The sequence below is a fragment of the Lycorma delicatula genome, chromosome 1, assembly GCF_047948215.1.
Source record: "Lycorma delicatula isolate Av1 chromosome 1, ASM4794821v1, whole genome shotgun sequence".
In the NCBI taxonomy this organism is placed as follows: domain Eukaryota; kingdom Metazoa; phylum Arthropoda; class Insecta; order Hemiptera; family Fulgoridae; genus Lycorma; species Lycorma delicatula.
Window position 1 is genome coordinate 152,435,581 of NC_134455.1, and position 21,669 is coordinate 152,457,249.

The 21,669-nt window shown below is 30.6% G+C and overlaps 1 protein-coding gene across 3 annotated transcripts in view; it reads right to left on the reverse strand.

Moving 5' to 3' along the window:
- Positions 1-16,363, reverse strand: part of Shark (SH2 ankyrin repeat kinase) — a 109,587-nt gene extending 93,224 nt beyond the window's left edge. For all 3 annotated transcript variants that reach the window (XR_012756261.1, XR_012756260.1, XM_075365221.1), the window contains exon 1: positions 16,180-16,363. Coding sequence is in view for 1 of the 3 variants with exons in the window: in XM_075365221.1 (XP_075221336.1) it covers positions 16,180-16,257 (78 nt within the window). In the remaining 2 variants the exon portion in view is untranslated. The remainder of the gene's footprint in view (positions 1-16,179) is intronic.
- Positions 16,364-21,669: the final 5,306 nt, after the last annotated feature.

Consider the following 21,669-nt stretch of genomic DNA (forward strand, 5'->3'; position numbering starts at 1 on the left):
AACCACGACCACATACCATAACTTACAACCCTCAACTATCAAATTAACCGATTCCCGGAAGCGCGATCCCGCACCTTCCTCTAACACCGAAGGTTTTACACAAAAATCCTATACCTAAGTTCACTATGCACTCAGGTCATTCCATGATTGGGTCTTTTAAACAACAAAAATACTATTCTCATATCAACAAAACAAGTTTGATCGCAACAACGACAATTTTGTCCTACAATTCAATTTACTCAAAGTCCTCTTGATTTTCTCAAAAATCAGGAAACAAATCCACAAATTTAATAAGATACTAATGAAAACGTGCCCTATCTCTCTCTGCTCTGGTCCGAACTATCGGGAGCGAGGTCAACGTCTAACCCTCCCACACCGTCACTCCATCACAGAGTTCTCAGCAGATCCAATCGCATACTAACACCGAATATTCCAGCTAACCGGGGCTCGATGCCAAAACGCCTATCTTGGCGAAGTAAGCACCCAGGGGCCCCCTAGCCACCCGAGTTTGTTATTCTATTTATACAGAGTGATTCAAAGAAACGGGAAATTTTGAAAGTTGTGTTGGTAGCCGTGGGCGATTTGGTACCACTTGATAAGTGGCGCCAGCCTCTCTAACCTAACCTGCCATTTAGTTGTCATGGATCCTTGGAGTGGTGCGCAACGTGCATTTGCTATCAAAGCGTTTTACAAAAACAATGAGTGTGGAGAGAGCGCGTAGAGAATTTCGCCGTCAATTTAATCTGGGACGGCACGACCGTGTTCCGTCAGCACATGCAATTAAAACATGAATATTTAATTATGAAGAAACTGGTTCGGCAATGAAAAAGAAACCTCCAGGCCGTGAGCGAACCGTCCGTACACCACAGAATGTTCAAGCTTTACAAGATGCTGTCACACGAAGTCCACATCGGTCAATCCGTCGTCTCTCAGCATCTTTACAATTGCATAGTTCAAGTGTTCGAAGAATGTTAGTGAAGGACTTGCAATACCATCCATACAAGTTGCAGATCGTCCAGGAACTGAAACCGAACGATGCAGTTGTGCGAGCACAATTCTGTAATGTAATGCTTCAGAAGATAAATGATAACGAAGAGTTTGTTCACGAACTGTGGATGTCAGACGAAGCGCATTTCCACCTCAGTGGATTTGTTAACAAGCAAAATTTCAGATACTGGGCACAAGAAAATCCTACGCAGCTACACCAGCGTCCGTTGCACAGCCAGAAAGTGACCGTGTGGTGTGCTATGTCATCTTACGGTGTTATAGGCCCTTATTTTTTTGAGGATGACAACGGTCTTGCGATTACAGTGACGTCGGCTCGTTACGTAGCCGTGCTTGAAACCTTTGTTGTGGAACAACAAAAGAGATTTCCACTAATTCTTAACACAGCCTGGTTTCAACAAGACGGAGCAACGTCACATACTGCAGGAATATCGATGGCAGCTGTACGCCGATTGTTTGGACAACGTGTCATTTCATTAAATGGTGACATTAGATGGCCTACCAGATCGCCTGATCTATCTGCTTGCGATTACGTTTTGTGGGGTCACCTTAAAAGCAAAGTGTTCCACAGTAGACCTGCTACAACGGAAGAACTGAAGGCAAAGGTCCGAGAAGCAATTGCGGAAATTCCAGTTGAGATGTTACGTCAAACCATGAACAATTTAACGGAGAGACTTCGTGAGTGTTTACGTAGAAGAGGAGGTCCCTGCAAGATGTCATCTTTAGAAAATAAAATAAAATGTATGTATCCTAAAATGGCAACATTTGTACAATTACATGAAATAAAATTCATTTTCTAAAAAGATTTTTTCATTAACGTAATTTAATTTTTTAAATTTTCCGTTTCTTTGAATCACTCTGTACATCAATAACAACATCAGACCCTCTCAGCCACCCTCCACAGAGCTAAGAATCTCAGGAAGCCAGCAACTACGTTCCATTCTCTTTCGGTTTTCCACTTAACTCGCAGATGAAAACCAGAATTGATCCCGCAAGACCCATGCGTGTAGTCATGGGCCATCGGATGATTCGGTCCGCTTGGCCTGCTGTAAACGGAAAACTTGGTCGTCTAATTTTTTATGTGCCAGAGGTAAGGGATAATTTTACCTAGAGGTGTTAGGTAAGTTATGCACCCAGCGAAAAATAACATCAATGCCTGCTACATGTTCATGAAAAACGGCCTTAAGAGTTTTCGCTGCCTTAGCTTCAACTTTCACACAGATATAAATCTTATTCATCTCTCCTAAGGAAGAGAATCTCATTCACCTCCTCTTCCAGCACCTTTTCTTTAACTTTCTTAGAAGGTCTGTGTAAGACTGTCCACTAACTTTCACAAGTGTTCTGAACTGGACAGCACTCTCCTGTTTCAAGTTCAGCTCCCTGCTTAGCTGCCTTTTTAACTTTTCTATGAAAAGAGGCATCAAATGTCTGAATTTACCTTCTACCCACATACTCAGGTAACCACCAAAAGGACATACCTAGTCTGCTGTCCGGTAGTCCAAAGATCAACCTCTCTGAGTCCTCCAAAATGTTTTTCATAGCCTCCTGGACAGCAAGTACAGCCGACCCTTCACTCTCTGCTGTATTTACAATTATAATATAAGTAGAACAATTATCTAAACTGAGCTCATCATCCATCAGGATCAACCCATTGTTGCTGTCCTTAATCAGGTGCTCTGACTTAACCTTCCTTCCTTCAAGGAGTTTTTTAAGATATTGGGATTTTTAACTTCAGTGGTCCCGACAAACAACTTCAAGAGCCATCTTCTTGACACTAGCTAGGCTATCTCATTGTCAGACACTACCTCTTCAAGCAATGTCCTAATATCTGAAGCATCTATATTTTTTTCAGTCTGTGTCACGACAGACATACAAGGACACAATCTATCGACTCTGTTGGTGTCTGCCAGTTTCCTCTTAAGGAAAACTCTACTCTAAGAGTGGAGTCAAGAAAACTTTACTCTACAGGACACAATAATAAGCAGTACCAGAGTTCTTATTACTCTCATTGTTTAAAGTTACACTTATTCTTATACCAGTAATGTTAATACAGTAGTTACTATATTCTCATACGCTGTAACATTATAGTATATTTACATTATATTACTCACTTGTGTTACTGAATGTTTTTTTTTTAGATTATGGCTAGTAAATGTAAAATCTTTTCTGATGAAAGAAATTAAAATTTGTTGTGCATTAGAAGAGGAGAAAATATTATGCTAAATATCAGCAAACTGATATTTAGCATAATTTTAATTTGGCTTTCTTTACAATAGGACCAATATGGAGCAACAGGAAAAATTACAGAAGGCATAGCAAGATTCAATACTACTTGAATGGTCTTATGTGCTATTGTCCTAACAGGTGATCCTCAATTTTCCTTAAATTTTCTTGTGTGATAAGTTCTACGTGTAATTGAATTGTTTCTGAAATTTATTTACATTATTTCTTGATTAACAACATCCAGAAGCTAACTGGAACTACATGAGACACATGCACATCCAGCGTAACAGCAACATTCTTCTAACAAATCAGCAGCTATAGTTTCGTAGCGGAAGTTGATTAAGCAGAAATATAAACTAGACTAGTGCTTTTATTGCAGTTAATAATTGGTGCGAATTGTCAACAGACAGAAATCCTTCCTGCATTAGCATTGTTTGGATTTGTATTTTAAGTGGTACCTAATGGCGGAAACATGTTATGAGCAACTATTTCATAAAGATAATGAAGATATTAGAAAGCTATTAGAAATTTCTGTTCACCATCAATCAACAGCTAACATAAATAAATATCAGAAAATATTTCAATTTTATGTACAACTTATGAAGGCAATCATATGATGCACTTTAAAGAAAAATTCAGTTGCATGAGCACATTGTTTATTTTAGACAAAAAAAAAAATCACTATAAATTACTATTTCCTAATTCCAATAGTTACATAAAATAACTATTGTGCTGATAAATACAATACATAGAGAGCAAATAAAGTATTACATAATTATGACCGTCCCAGCATCAAAGTGAAACATATTATCTAGAATGACAAACACAGCATGATGTATTAGTTTTTAGAATTTGTATTTTATGCTCATTCTTAAAATGAAAACTTTTAATAAAAGTTAGCTCACATAATAAAATAACTTTAACTCACATAATAAAATCTAGAATTCTTAAGGAATAAACATTTTTTCTCTAGAATAACAAAATCCTATAGTTTCATGTAAATTCTTTATATTTCAAAAATATTTCAATAAAACCTTAGGCTGCAAAAACTGTTTGGATTAATGAACTGATTTTGTTTGGTAGATGTTTAAATTTGGAAATCTAAAAAAAAAATGCAACTGCTTACTTTCAACCTTAACCAATATTTGTTTTCCGGTTATTATACTGAAGGTGTCAGAAGTATGTAACTTAAGGATTTGATAGAGAAAATGATCCTTTCCTTTCCTTTTTTTCCTTTCTTTTTTTTTTAAATACATGATAATTCAAATGTAAGCGTTATCCTTCGTGGTGGATGTTATAAAACTAAATAATGTGATTTTACCTTTATTTTTCAGGTTTGTTTTTATCTTATCTTAACATTTTATGACAAAAAGCTATCCATTATTTATTTTATTTATCCATTAGTATTTATTTGTTTATACTTCACACAAGAACAGCCAAATCAACATAAGACAATAAACAGGATAAATATATTCAAGTCTTACTAAAATATAGGCTAACTTAATTATTCGTATGCAACATAATTTCCAAAAACATACTCCCACAAACAAGCTGTGAGCATATAAAATAATTCACCAATAAAACATAAATTATATTCATAGAGAATCCTACCTTCCTACAAATGAAAAATGAATGATTTAAATAAACTAAGAAAGCCCATTAAATTTTTAACAATTTTGCAGAAAGGAGATATTTTATAGAAGGTACTGTTTTACATAATTGTGCTCCACTACATTATTTTAAATAAATAAAATTTCTACTGTGCATAGATTAGCTTTTTGCTATGTTCAGTTTGAATCCTGTTTTGTCAACAATTTGATTAATGTAAGATATATCTGCTACTGTTTTTAAAAAAGTATTTTATACTAATGATGGGGAAAAAACCACTCCTGATCCTCTGTGAGAAGAAAAACTTTACATAAGAAGATTAAAGGAAAAAATTCAAGACTTTAATATAAATAAAAATTATATTAACAAAATAAAAAGTTTTGTCCCTAATGTTCAGAACATTATATGACGTTCAGAATAACTCATGGAGGTTAAGAATAAAAAAATGAATTCATGAAAAACAAAAAAATGTTGAAACAGATATGTTACATCATTTAGAAGTACTTTCACTAAACAACTATATCATCTATTTCATAAATAAATAAACAGGATAATTGAAATAAGACTGCTGTTAAAATTTGAAAATCATTAGGAAAAAGATGTAAGTAAATATTACTAATTACTACATAAAGATGACTCAAAGAAATTTGCAGAAAAAATGGATAGATTATAAAAGATCTGTTATAATAAATTTAATAATTTTAAAAATAAAACAGAAATTAAGGTATCAAATAAACCAAAAAATTAAAATTTCAGTGAAACATATGGTATACTGAGAAATAGGTTGAGTTAAGGGATTTATGATACTTTGTTTAGTTTTATAACTAAAACTCCCAAGCAGGGAGTAGAAGACAGTCAAATCTGAAGTCTAATCTCCACTGTCATGATGCAATATACATTAAGAACCAAACAGGTTTTTCAAAGTGAATGTTGAATTAAATTATTGATTATTAATATCCTGTTAGCATTGGTTGTGACTGATACCTTTCAGATAATGAGAATACTTAGCAGGAGTAACAGTCAACAGTGGATATTTTATAATGAATGCCTTCAAGTCCAAGATACCCATTTGGGAGCAACTTTATACTACCTACTAAAGGTATACAATCACATAACCCATGACAGCAGAAGAGAAGAGAAATGGGCTTAATGAATCTGTATATACCAATGCGTAAAGCAGTTATAAGTTAATTCAACTGGTTCAGTATTTGACTTATTTTCATCTAAAATTTAACAGTATTTCGATGTAATGAATATTTCAATTATAAATAAGAAATATTTCATACACTGAAATTTATGCATTCCATTCAACATACATATAAATATATGCTCAGCTGATTTTTATTTATGCCTTTTTTATTGATTATTTATTAAGATTTAACACTGTATTATTTCATGTTTCTAATGTTTAAAAAAAAAAAATAATAAATATAAATGAAAATAAATAAAAATACGTAAACATGTTGCGTGAACTCGGCTCCTGATGATTCACTCGGCTCCATCTACACTATATAAGCTGGCTCCCCACTAGATTCAGTCAGTCTGTCTCTGACCATCAGTCTCTCTGATCACAGTCACTCTTGTCTCGTCTAGTCTATTCTCAATCTATCATTTGAAGACTTATATTGTTCAGTCAAGATTTACACATCATATAGTACACAAGTACATACATTAAATTATATATATTTTTCAACAATTTGTTAAGCTGTCTTTGTGAACATTTCGTTTGTAAGGTACATTTCATTTTTTGTTTCGCATGTTTAAAGATTTTATAAGTTTTCTTGTTAAAAAGTGTATGTTTCAATTAACTCTGAAAGTATCTTTTGTTATGTTATTGTACCTATGAATCTTTGTTATGTGAACTCTTCGAACATTCTTTATGTTTAATACTTATGAATCTATGTTGTATGTCAAAAATCCTTTAAACATTATGTTTGTGATTCTTCTTTTCTATAATTGTATGATAAAATATTAAACTCAAAGAAATTTTTGTAGACATATATAAAACCCACGATTGTAAGATTACATCCTGCGTAAGTGAATATCAAGATACTAATGTTTTTCATCCTACAGTAATCGTCTGTTAAACTTTCTATTATGATAGTCCAGATTACATTCTGTGCCAGTGAGTATCAAGATATTGTTTTTCATTATCAAAAAACAGTAATCGTCTACTAAATAATAAGGTAATCCTCTGTTAAATAATAAGATATTATTATTATACTCTGTATTGTTATTATATTCTGTCTCTAAGTAAAAGAAATATTTAAGGTAACAAGTTTACCTATACTTTACTTAATGATTGTTGTATATAAATATCACATAAGGAGATTTTGTGCAAAACATTTGTTTTTAACAAAACAATTATGTAATAATGTATTTATGCAGTTTTTTGTTTTTATGAATATGGTTATATAATTCTGTTAAAAATAAAGTCCAATTTTCTTTTGGTAAAAACGAGCTATGTGTAATTTTATTTTTTGTAACTTTCCCCAATAGAATTAACAATAAATTTGATAACATTCACCTGCTTTGGGAAGCAGATGGTCAGACAATGTTATGTTACAGTATCAGGGATGATGTATGTGGAGGGTTGATGTACCATTCCAATAAGTAGAATTCCTTACTACATTTGGTGAATGAGGTGAAACACCAGTGAATAAGTGGTTAAAGAAAATGGATTGAAATTAAATGAAGAATAAACTCAATATAAGTATTTCTAACATAGTAATGCTTTTTATGGATAAATCATATCAAAGTTGTGGATCTTGAATTAAACAAAAAATTGTTATTGATGTAATGTGAAAAGACTTGTAAGAATTAAATACTGGCTCCAAGGAATTAGGAACTAAGTTTCCTACTGAATATATGTAATGCTAACTGCAGAACCTTTTGCGCTTGTTTAGTACATGAATCAGATTCTACAAACAGTTCTCTGGTTAGGGCATATCTTTAAGAAGCAGAAAAAGGCTTTGAGGATTTTAGTTGGTGCTATTTCATTAAAAAATGGCAAATTATGTTTATTACACTTAACATCCTAATGGTCTCAAGAAAATCCATCTAAGCTTGCCTAGTTTGTCACAAAAATAAGAGAGAAACTGCCAAAGAAATAAGATTTATATAGAGAATAACTCAGGAGGAAAGGAAAATAAACTGGTAACTAGTTCTAGAGCTTGAAATAAGTAAAAAAGTTCACATAAACAAATGTCCCAAAACCCTTTCTTATCGAGTTACGCGCGGATTTCATTCAATTCTCCCGGTGAATTGAGATCATACTGAAATTTTTAAGGCATTATATAAGCAGTAAACTTGATGTATTCATGTGTTTGCTAACCTGAAATATGGGATAAAACAGGTCCCAGAGTTATACCTTCATTTGTTTTCATGATAACCAACATAAAACAGAAAAATTCGGTGACGAAAAACACGTTTTGTTTTTTAGTTTTGAAGTATAATAACTTTGTTAAATGACTAATAAATGCATAAGTTTTATTATCAAAACTTGTAGAAAATTTAATCCTGAGAAATTAATGTAATGAAGTCTACGAAACACAATTTTTGTTATTAAACACAAAACAGACCAAAACTTAACAGAAAAATGGTATGTATTTGTAAAATTTAAAAACAGTATTTTGTAGATTTTTAATAAATAATCTTCGTGAAAATCCTACACTTCCCAGCGTTTATGATTCATTTGTACGTCAACCGGTACATGGTGATGAAAGGGAAAACATTCTTCAGATGGTACAGCTTAGTCCTATAACGGGCACGCGAAAAATTTCTACACGATTCAACATTCCACAAAGTACAGTACGGAAGGCATTACCGCTTACGGACTGCATCCTTATCGTGTTCATACAGTTCAACATCTCCAGTTTTGTGATCATACGGGACGATTGTAGTTTTGACATTGAGTTAACAATAATTACCTCTTAATTCCAACGGCTACTTTTACCTGTAATATTATAAACACCACATGGAGTTCATATCGGTGGTCTGGAGAAAACTACATGCTGAAGTTGAATTAAATTTCCAGTAACGATTTTCGGTGAACGTTCGTTGTGGCCTGATCGACAACCAATTAATAGGCCCTTTCATATTAGAACAATGTGTCACGGAGGTAAAATAATCAGGAATTTTAAACAATACATTTTTTACAGTACTTCAAGATTTCTCATTGGCGAAACGAATTGAAATGTGCTATCTACTTGATGAAACATCAACACATTTAACGAATGAAGTGAGATAATTTTTATATGAAAGATTTACTGGTAAATGAATTGGACGTAGAGGACCAGTAAATTAGCCATCTCGATCATCGAACCTTAGGTCCCTTAGATTACTGTTTATTGGGATGGATGAAATGGTATGTATACAAACAAAAACTAGACACGCGTGATAAACTGATCGCTCGCATTCTCAATGTTGCTAACCTCTTCAAGGAAGACGAAGATATCATCATTAGGTTGACGAAAGAAAATGTAAAGAAACTAACTGAAAAGTGTATCGATGTCAGTAGTGGACATCGATATTATTATTATATTTATAAATATAATCGATAATATCGATGTCAGTAGTGGACATCGATATTATTATTATATTTATTAATATAATCGATATTATTTATTTGAAAATAAATATTTTCAAATATTTATTGTAAATTAATACAGTATAAACAACAGTGAGTATGTTTTATTTTTAAAAGTAAATTAAAAATATTCTAATTTTTCGAAGGTCTAAATTTATTGCGCTGAAAACAACCGTTTTTAATTTTTATAAATTCATATTTTTCTGTTAAGTTTTGTTTTTAATAATGAAAATTGATTTTTTTGTTTTTCATAGAATTTATTAAGTCAATCTTCTCGCAACTAAATTCTCTACTAGTTTTAATAATAAAATTTACCATTTGTTAGTCATTTAACAAAGTTTTTTACTTCAAACCTAAAAAACGTGTTTTTCATCACCGAATTTTCTGTTTTACGTTGGATATCCTGAAAACTACGAGACATACAGTTCTGAGACCTGTTTTATTCGATATTTTAAATCAAAAGACCCTTGAAAACATCAAGTTTTCCCCCTTATATAAGCCTTATAAATTTCATTACGACCTCATTTCACCAGGAGAACTGAAATTCGGGCGAAATGTTTCGCTTACCGCAACTTAAAAGAAACCATTTTTGGACATATGTTTTTATGAACTTCTTTCCTTATTTCAAGCTCTAAAATTAGTTTCCTTTACTCCTGAATCACTCTGTATGTAGCTACAATACAAGAATAAAATAAAAAAATTAAATTAAGACCTTTATAGATTCAAGATAAAAAAGTCAGAGAACAGTTCTTGTTATTCACTATGAAAGATTGACAAGCTTCCTATGACCATCAAACTTACACTCATTGCCTTAGTGAAGAATTGGTTGATGACAAAAGCCTCTTATGACATTCAACAGTTTTAAAAGGACTGAGTACAAGATTATTATTGCCCCTTCTCACATATTGGTTGGCTGAATGACTTATTTTAATTAATTAGATATTAAAATTGATCAGAATTCACCTTTTCAGGTCCGCTGCCTGTCTTTTCCTTGTTTTAACTAGTAAATAATTCTTTTAGTTGAATAGTTTGAATTTCTGGTAGTCTTAAATATAATTTTTTAACTGATAGGTATTTCATAACCTATATTACAAAAAAATAGCTAATCAGTAAATATCATAATGTTCAGGGGTGTTAAGAGATGGAACGGAATGGAACGCAAGCATAGCCGGAGTTTGTTTTCTCCCTACTAATTTCACAACCTGGACAAATGTCCCTTGCTGCTGTGTCTTTCTATTTTATCTGGCGGATTATCATCTGTTTTGTGGCGGTTATAGATTTTAATTGTTTTGTTCTGAAGGATCTATTATAAAATGCTATTTTAAATTAGAAATGCATGAAAACATACTGAAATATATTAAATGAACAGACGAGTAATTCATATCTAATGTACTTTTTGACCATTTTCTATATACATAAAATACTCGTATATGCAATATATTATGGATATATATATATATTTGAATATACTATGAATTAGGAAGATATTATTGCCAAGGAATAACAGTAGCTGATGCCAAAGTGAAAACCAGCAGTGTTAGTGTCACTGAAGAAGACTACAAAATCAACAGAAAGCATTTTGATAAAAGTTTAAAAATGTAAGTATGAAAGGTTTATTCAATTTGTCATTAAAAATGAATTTTTTGTGTAACAAATGTAATTATTTTAAAAAAAAGGTGGCGGATGGAAGTGATAACTACAGAGAAGAGCATATTCATGAAACTGAAAAGAACAGTAATAGAAAAAAGCTTTTTAGAGACAATCTGACCTACTGTTATAATCTTAGTCTTGACTGGAAGAACCACTGACTTTGAATATGGTGCAAGTGGTAAAAAGTGATTTTAGAAAGCAGTGTATAGGTTATGAAGGAGAAAAAAGCCATGATATGTTTGCTTATGCAGGATACAATTTTCCAAAGTAAGTTAAATGGAGAAGGTTAACAAAGATCTAGAGCAGGTAACATATTTTTAAATACGGAAAGTGCAAGAGCAGGATATTAAGAACATAAGAGCAATAGTCTTGCAGCAGTTAGTTAATGTAGTAATTAAATGAAAAAAATCTTTAGGTAATTTGACTGATAAATAAATAAATATTTTATTCTAATGGATACATAACAACATGTTATATAGATCACATCAGGAAGGAAAGTGTACAATTAATTATTAGATAAATAGATTTGATTAGAGCCCGTATTAATTACTAAAAATATAAAACATGAAATAATGTTAAGTTAAATATATTAAGATATTAAGTATAAAAAATAACTAAAAAATGATTTACAGTTCAGAAGATAATATTACAATTTATTTGGGCACATATTTATATAGCCGTTGAACGAGATACAGAAAATTCAGGAGTTTAAAAAAAAATTGTAGTTGGTATTATTTAAAAATTAATTTACAAAGTATATTGTTGCTGTAAAAGAAGATATTTTAATAATATTTTAAATAAATTGTTGGGAGATCTTTTAAATGGTTTGATAACTTATTAAAAATGGCAACAGAAGTATAATAAAGCTAGTATAATAAAATTATTGATTACATACATTGTCTAATTTTGGCAAAAAGGAGAGTCTTGACTAAAGTATTTGTTGAAAGACTAAAAAGTACCTAAGAATTAAAATATTTTAATTGATTATTTAAAAATGATTATGTTAAATAATTATTATTTAATTGATATATTTTTAACTGATTATTTAAAAAAGAATAAATGTAATGTATGAGTGGTTGCAAAGGAGAGAGCTAGGGAGGGGAGCACAGTAACTATGGCAATTGTATTCCATGAGCAATAATCATCCTTTCCTTGCAACTGCTCAGACTGGCAACCTCCTCTGATAAAATATCTATGCAATTCACTGCTACAATCCCATGTCCAATTGGTAATTATGAGATGTAAGTGATGTGCATGAATGATTGATTAAATATATTAATACGTAACAAAAACACTATTATCGATTTATAACATAATAGATGCAACTATGTATAAATGGAGTGCCAACCAGAAGGCAGGAAACTAGGAACCTGACAATTATTTAAAACTAGGAGTACTAAAAAACGAAAAATGTTACATAGTTATTCCAGAGGGAGTCCTTAGGAAAACAAGATTACTTTGATCGTAATAGTTAAAATCAAAGGTTGCCAAAACCCTTTTAAAGTTAACAGGGATATACCCCTTACATATTAAGTAACCATTAAGAAGCGATTTTTCACAGAAATTTTTCAGGAATATTAATTCTAACAGTTTACAGAATAATATTTATTCTAAATTTAGTAGCCACCCTTAATAGGGTTAAATAGAATTAAAGTTATACTTTCTAACCTTTATACATCTTCTGAACCGGCTGTGATAGAACCTTCAATTCCAAAAAAAGGTGATGATCCTTAAAATATGAAAATACATCCTGGATTTTTCCTTTACAACATCCCTAAAACAGTGATACTAGATTAAATATGGACTTCATGATTTCCATACATTTTCCAGAAGAAGCTAGAATTTAGCTCCATAACCCAGTAGTTAAAAACAAACTAAAGCTTTTCTGTTAGCAATTTCTAAAAGATTAGAAAAAAAATAAGCATAGATTCTCTAATTCTCATGAATATTTTCAGCATATTGGAAAGAGACTTAAATTTCAATATAGATACTAACTGCAAAATTCTTTGAAAAAGTTTAGATTCTCTTTTCACCATTCCGAAGATGTGGAAAATGACGAATGGGTTCTTCTAATTTATAATTCAGAGAGTTTGGATATTTAATAAAAGCATCACATGAAGGAAAAGATTTATCAAATAGATGTTCATAGATTAAATTTTTAATTAACTTCACCATAGAATTTTGTAATACTTTGCGGATACAATTTTCTTGAGCTCAATAAGCAAAATAATACAAAATGAAGATAAAAATTTATTATCTGTCTATGTGAAGAAAGGATAACCTTAGTAATGTTTCATTAAAATAAAGTCATATAAAAAAATGTATTATATAATATTAACTGACCCGACAATGCTTAACCATTGCTAAATTTGAGTATATATATATATATATATATAGATTAAATGAACACAAATGAAAGTCTGATAAAACATTAAAAACCTGAACATTACAGAATTCACAAAACTTAACCTTTCACTTTATCCCTTTTCCCCGACCCCTTTTCCTCTCCTCTAAATTTCCTGATTTCCCCTTTCCCGTCCCCCATTTCCTCTTTTCCCTATTTTCTTTTTTCCCATCTTCCTTTTTCCCGCGCGTAAATCGATCCAGTATTTTTTTAGTCTATAGCGGACACATACAAAGATTGCCTTATATATATATATATAATATATATTATTATTATATATATTATATATTAATTATATAATGTAATCAATATTATAATCAATAATCAATATAATATATTCAATATATAATATATATATATATACTTTTATATGTATATATATACATATAAAAGTAGAAAGTCTGTTTATATATTTTTTTGTTTGTTTCGTAAATATCTCGACACCGGCGCCACCTAGCGGGTCCAGTTTTCGCAAAAAAATTTCTTTCACGTAACTAATATATACACTGAATATGAGCCAAATCGGATAATAAATACAATTTTTCGAAATATCTCCATCCCAGCGCCACCTAGCGGGTCCAAACTAATTCAGAAACCTTCACGGGCGTGAGCACAACTCATCAAAGTTTCATCGCAATCGGATGAATTGTATAGGAACGCATACGGGACAAACATTCATTTTTATATATTTGTATATATAAGATTGTTGATTTATAATGTTGCTAAAATTTATGTAATTTAAAATATATATATATATATATATATATATATATATATATATATATATATATATATATATATATATTATATTGATTATTGATTATATATTGATTACATTATATAATTAATATATAATATATATAATAATAATAATATATATTATATATAATTAATATTATTATACTGATTATATTATATTGATTATTATATATATATTATTATTATTATTGATTACATGTACATTATTACTAATACCTTTTTTTAAATTATTCAATTTTGGGTACAATTTGTTGAAATTTGACAAACAGCCATGTAATGCAATTATAACATTATTATTATTGAACTGTACCATACCATTTTTAAACAACATTCTTTTCAGTGCAGCTCCATTTATTTAAAAATAAGGTATTTTATAATAAAGTACTGTAAGTAGGAAAAATTTATAGTAATTTATTACATTAATTTTAGAATTTTATAAATCAGATAAAGAAATATGGGAATATTATTTTTACATATTTTTTTCAAATTACAAAGAAATTGTATTCCAAGAAGATTTTTCATAGCTCCTTTATCAGTGTAGTAACTGACATTATTATTAACAGTACCCGTCATATTGTTAGCAGATCTTTTTAGAATGCAGTTTGAATAACAGGAATTTCTAATTAAAGAGTGACATCATTAACAATAGTAAAAAATAACTAATAATAAGGAACTGCAATAAAATAGTTTTAAAAAGCTAATTTAATAATAATAATACCCCTAACTAGTTCTGAAAAGATCTTTGTAAGCACAATTTCCATATAATCTGAAAGTGAGTTAATATTTTAATCATACTTCAATCACTTTTGATGGAAACAATTTATTTGATTACCTAATGAAAATGGATTTTAGCAAAATATTTCAAACGATAAACATTAAAACAAATAACATTTTTACTAACTTTTATAGTCAATCTTTTTTTTTTAATTAATAAAAGGCAATTCTTTCTTTGAGAAAGTTGGCAATTTTATCTTTGGCTGAAAGTTTCAACAGGAAGAATGAAGAAAAGTTAACAAAATGAAGGAAGCATTTTTCAGAATGTTGATGGGAAAGGTCGCTAACCCCTATCTGTTTAGTTGGTAAGGGAAGTGCACCATTAGGCTTTCATGAAACGAATAAATAAATCAAGATATATTTTAAACGCTAAGTCAACAAAATTTGCATGTAGCATCCAGGGTTAATTTCTTATATCCACTCTAGAATAATTAGCAAGAATGAAAAAATTCAGGAAATTATCTGATATCAATTAAACTAATTTAATTGTGACTTTATTGAAATTTTTATGGGAAATGTATTTTTATTATTCATTTCTTAAAATTAAAAAAAAAAAAACCGTGAAAACAATTTCAGCGTCCACTTTAAACTGATGAAAACTACGAACAATTGACAAATTGCATTCTGAGAGTACGTTAACCTGCAATTACGTGTTGCAATTACTGCAACACTATTAGCATCTTTGCTATAAAATAAGTTTTTATCTTGTTACATTTATTATATTAAATCCGTTTTTTATTTTTTTATTTTATTAAGATGTTCAAAATAAATCTACATGTTTATATCACCAATCATCTATAAATATTCACACAGAATACGATACATATACCTATATACACATGAGTACGATTAGAAAGTTCAGATGTGCGACGGTAGGTTGCAGCGGTAGGTTGTTAAATTTCTTTTATTCTCTAACACAAACACACACACCCACAGAGCCTGTCTTCTTTAGCCGCTTATGGAATCAAAACCACTTCCCCCGATTTGATGAACACGAGTTAGATCACGTGATGATACACATTTCAAATAGCCACCGCACAACTTAACAAATTACTTTTTTTAATCAAATTCGTATCATAGATCTATTACAAACTACATTTTATACTAGATAAGCCTTGTAGAGAAGCTAATCACTTCATTGTATTAGAAAAAAAATAATTAAACATACCTTTGTATTTATAATCCTCGTTATCAGCTTAATCATTATGATATCGTATTTTTCTTCTCGTGGTACGTGAAACAACATAGAAATTAATTTAAGAGAATTTTAATTTATATATTCATAAAATTAATCATTTTAAAGACAGATGCGACACCTGCTCTTGACTCAACTGACTGTAAACATGCCCAAGCTATGCCGAACGCCTTTAAATTCCACCAAGGCCAACTGCATCATTCTTCAATAATGATTCATAAGTGATTCATAATCATTTTATTATGGTCACAGTTGATATAGTATATTCACCTGATTACAGAAAAACTTTAAGTACTGCATTTGAATCACTAATAGTCAAGGTAATAAGTGAACATTACATTAATAATTTCACGGCGCTGGCAAAAATTAAAAATATCATTTGGCAGCTGCAAAGTAAGTTAAACGTTAACATTTTAAAATGAATTTATTTTTAGTTTATTAGCTGACTGAATATAACGCGGTTAATTTCGTATTTAGCGTTAGTTTTAATACAAAGAGTGAATAAAACTATTGGGTGTGACATTATTTTATAAGTTTATATCTCATATATAAATTCTTTTACAGCCCATTCTTCATTAAATAAACATGTAATACGACATTGCAGTTGCAATCGATTGAACACAATTCACAATTGTGTGGCTGCAGCCAGTGAAGTAAAATTGTTTAATCTATACTGGTATAGCTTTCTGAAATTTTCTACCTGTATCAGTCTTACATAGTCTTGTTTTTCTGCAGGCGTGTTATTTGAAGTATATGAAAGATACAAGTTGTCAACACAACTTGCACTTATGTTTCTTTTTCGTTATTAATATCCCGATAAAATTGTGTTTGTATTTGGTGAATCACTGTGGACAGCGCTTATAAGGATGTTCTATTAAATAATCTAGAATTTAGGCACGTCGACGAAGACTGGCACATAATACTGGGATTATCAAATAAATATGGAACTTCCTCGAAAATACAGAATTAAAAAAAGGTCTGATGATTTGGAAACACTTGAATACGCCCTTCTGTCCTTCCACTTAGATATTATTGTAAACTTTACACGACGTTTCATCAACGTAAAATCTATGACTAATATTTTAAAAACGACAGCCGATAATAATGTCAACCTAAAAAATTTTTTTTTTTCCCAATAACATGCTGAAGAGTTATTAATTACAGGTTTAAAAATGAATAAATGTCAAAGGTTTAAATTTTCAAATTAACAAATGTTTATTTTTTTATAAAAATCACATATGTATGTTAGATACCATAACCAACCAAGCAGTACTAGGCGAGCTGAAGTTAGACATTAGTCATTCCCAAAAATATCCGAGCCATTATGCTTGTGTTTAGATGCTTTTTATACATTTAGCCATTAGAAAAACAAAAATAATGTAAAGCAATAAATAAACATATCTCTTTTTTTAATAATAAATTACAGCCTAGACTATATAGACTAATCAATCAGTAACCTCAACAAATCAAAATCATAGGAAACACTTTTTAGAAACATAAATTTGAATTAATTTTCTTCTTAATGTATACAAACAGTACTGAAATTATTTTTAGTAACAGCATTTTACATAAGAATAAACATTAAAATTTTATCAAATTCGTAAAAACCGCTTTTATGGAATTCATCTTTTAAATTTTACAAAATGATGTAAAAATAGTTGATTTTACATTTGAACTTTTCTAAATGCACAATATACTAATTCTAAAAAATGGTTTCTGTCATATTCATAAACAATTTCATCGAAAGTGCCTCCTTGTGATTTATGTATTGTAATTGCACATATGCTTTATTCTTGCATTTATTGTTTTATTGTTATTTAGTGGTATTGTAGATGTCCTTGTAAAAATTGGTACCGCATTCTGATTTATTTTATGTTTTTTCATATAACTTTTCCATTTATTTCTGATTTTTCATCCATTTTTTTTTTTTTTTTTTGAAATAGCATCCAAATTATTGTAATATCCCGTTTCATTAGCTAAGCCATCTGAAACATCTATATTTGTAGTTAATATGTACTATTTATCAACAACAAAGATTATTTCATACGGTAATCCTCCCGTGTCGATAGAAGTCATTTTTATCTAACAAAATTTTGTTGTTCTGAGTTTTGACATCCAATACATACATCTTTAGCTACTGAAACGATTTTATTTTCTGCAGCACTTAAAATACGATTGTTATATTCTTGTACTGCCGCATTAGATAAGAAAAGTTGTACAGCGTTTGGACATTTCGTTTCCGCTTCTTCTTTAGTTATAAATCTTGATTCAATTAATTGTAATTCTTCATCAGATAGTTTTATTCCATCTCCTATTTTTGTCAAAGCTTTTTCGAACATAATATTACTTTGTCTCATTACTTGTGATAATTCAAAAAAATTTAATCCATGCCATAGCGTAGGTCCAGTCATTTTTGTTTTAACTTGTTTGTATATAGGAGTTCTCATAACCGGAGGTAATTGCCATAAGTCTCCTATTAATATAATATCTAAACCGCCAAAATTTTATTTGAAATTGCCGGTAATTTGTTTTAAACGCTGATCAATTTGTTCTAACAATTTACCTCCAGTCATGCTTACCTCATCAATTGTGAGAACTTTTAACAAATCTGAATAATGCTCTGTACTGATAAGCGACTTTAATGCTCAATGGAAGTAGTTTTGACACTGATATTTTTAATGTAGTATGTACTGTCGCACCATCTATAGCCACAGCAGCTTTACCAGTAGATGCACAAGTTATATAAGCGTTACAATATCCATCAGTGTTTGTAAATCTATTATACACGAGGTGTGTGAGAAAAGTAATGAGATTGGTAACACTGCGAACGATCTGGCACCGCTGTGTCTACCGGTCTGTGCTAGACCGGTTTTTTCATCCCTTCCACATGGTCAGTACGAGTTTCAACTCCGTTCAGCCAACAAATTATTTTTGACAGCACCATCAGTGAAGTTGTGTTTTTGTTGTTTTACGAAAATGGAGAATCGGAATTTAGAGCAACGTTGTGCAATCAAGTTTTGTGTTAAACTTGGGGAATCCGCAAATGTGACCTTTGAAAAGTTGAAACAGGCCTATGGGGAACATTTCTTATCAACAGCACAAGTTTTCCGCTGGCACAAATCATTTTTGGAAGGCCGAGAACACGTTGAAGATCTACCTCGCTCAGGGAGACCTTCAGCTTCACCTTCAACTTCAAAATCTGACGAAAACGTTGAGCGTGTGAGTGGTCTTGTGAGATCAGACCGTGATGATGAGTGAACAGTTAAATTTAAACACTTTCACCGTACATAAAATTTTGACAGACGATTTGGACATGCGAAATTGGTGCCAAAAACCTCAACAGGACAATCGAAGAAACGTGTGCGTTGATCTTCTTGAGAGGATTGACAATGATCAAGAATTCTTCAATCGTGTGATCACAAGTGATGAATCCTGGATATTTAAGTACGATCCTGAAACAAAGCAGCAAAGCGAAGAGTGACACACTCCGTCATCTCCTCGACCGAAAAAATGTCGAATGAGTAAATCAAAGATCAAAACCATGCTGATTTGCTTTTTTGACAGTAGGGGTATCGTGCATAAAGAATTTGTTCCTCTAGGACAAACTGCCAACCAAGTGTTTTACAGAGGTGTCATTGAAAGGCTCAAGAAAAGAGTGATTCGCGTGAGATCAGACATTGCAGACAAGTGGATGCTTCATCATGACAAAGCCCCGTGTCACATTCGCTATGCGCATTAAATTACAGAAATCTTCGTGGGACATGCCATTTTCTTTTATTTTGCAATAGGTCCAAGTTTATTAAGCATTGCTATACGTAGATCTTCGTTTATATCCGAGTTTGGATGGTTGTATAATTGTTCAGAAGGATTTGTTTCTGGAAATCTATTTGCAACATTTTGTATTTCTTCTTCATCACATGTAGTTTCTTCGCGGCATAATTCACGACAAATTTGTAAAGTTTTGTCAATATCTATATTTGATTCAAACTCTTTTATGTTTTGTAGAACTCTTTATCTTCATTGTCGTCATATATTTAAATGAATTTCATGTCTGATAAAATATCTGTCTCTTCACTGCGGAATGGAAAATGCAAAATGACCATTTTTCTTTTATATTCGTTGAAATCACTAGCCATATCGTAATTTCTGAAACGTATAATTTTTGGTTCATCACGAAGTATATATTCTCCTTTGTTATTTTTTCTGTATTTTGATATAAATTGCGCCAAAGAAATGTTTTCTAAATAATCTGGTCTTTTCTCATACTTGTCAAACTAATTTTCTCTCCATGTATCTGTACATTCGTCTTCCATATTATTCAGTTCTTTCATAGTCTTTTTGATTCTTTGTCTTTCAATGGGCCATACCGTAGAAATAAAAACTGTAACTGATGATGTTTTTGACATTGGTTCTCTTAATAAATACTATGCTGCTTCTTGACTTGTAATTTCTGTGTGATTTAAAATATTAACACTTATGTGTTTTGTTACTTCGACTATATCAAACTCTTCTGGATGTTCATTCATAGTTTCAATAATTTTTCTTTGAAAATTACTAACGCCTGTATTAGTTTTATTGACATATTCAACAATACAAGCTACACACAAATATTCTTCTGTGATAAATTGAAAATCGTTGTTTGATTAAGTACATGTAATAAAAAGGATTGATTAGGTTGTGCCATTTTTCGCTTGGTTGACGTTTTAGAAATACTCTTGGTCGAATAATACCAGCTCTGATGATAATAACATATTCTTCATCTGTTTGTATACCATTTTTTTTTTAATAAAAATCATTCATATCAATATAATCTAAATTGTTTCAAACTATAGTATATTTTTTCTTATTATATGCAAATCCATCCTCAGTTTTCTTCATGGGTGTTAAAATCATTGTTTTTTTAGATGGCATAAAAGGGGCATCAAATCTACATTTTGTTTTTGTTTGAATGTAATTTTTTTATAAGACGTGAAAATATGTTTGTAATTTAATATAACCGGATGATCCTATTCTGAAATGGATATTAGACAATCTATAAGTTCTATAGCTTTGTTGTAGTCTTCATTAATTGCATCTTTAGGGCCGCTATCAAGCCATGCTAAAATGTGAGTATGAGGGTTTCGTCTATGTTGGAATTCAATTCTTTTAAAATAGTGAATTATTTTTTTTTTTTGAAAGGACTCGACCGTTTTAACTGCAATATTTTGAGAATTACATTAACTAATTTATTAAAATAAATTGCACGTCTAACTAAATCCTCATTAATTAATGTACTTTTTACCATATGGTGTAAATTTTGCAACAGCTTCAATAAATATTTCTTCTTTATTTTTTATTTTATACAAAAGTTGAGGTAAATTTGGCCATCCTATTTCATTAGCACTTATTGTGAAAAAACTGTGGGCTTTCCTAGTTGTCTGATCATAGCAAAAAGGTATGTTTTCCTTTCAGACCAATACAAAG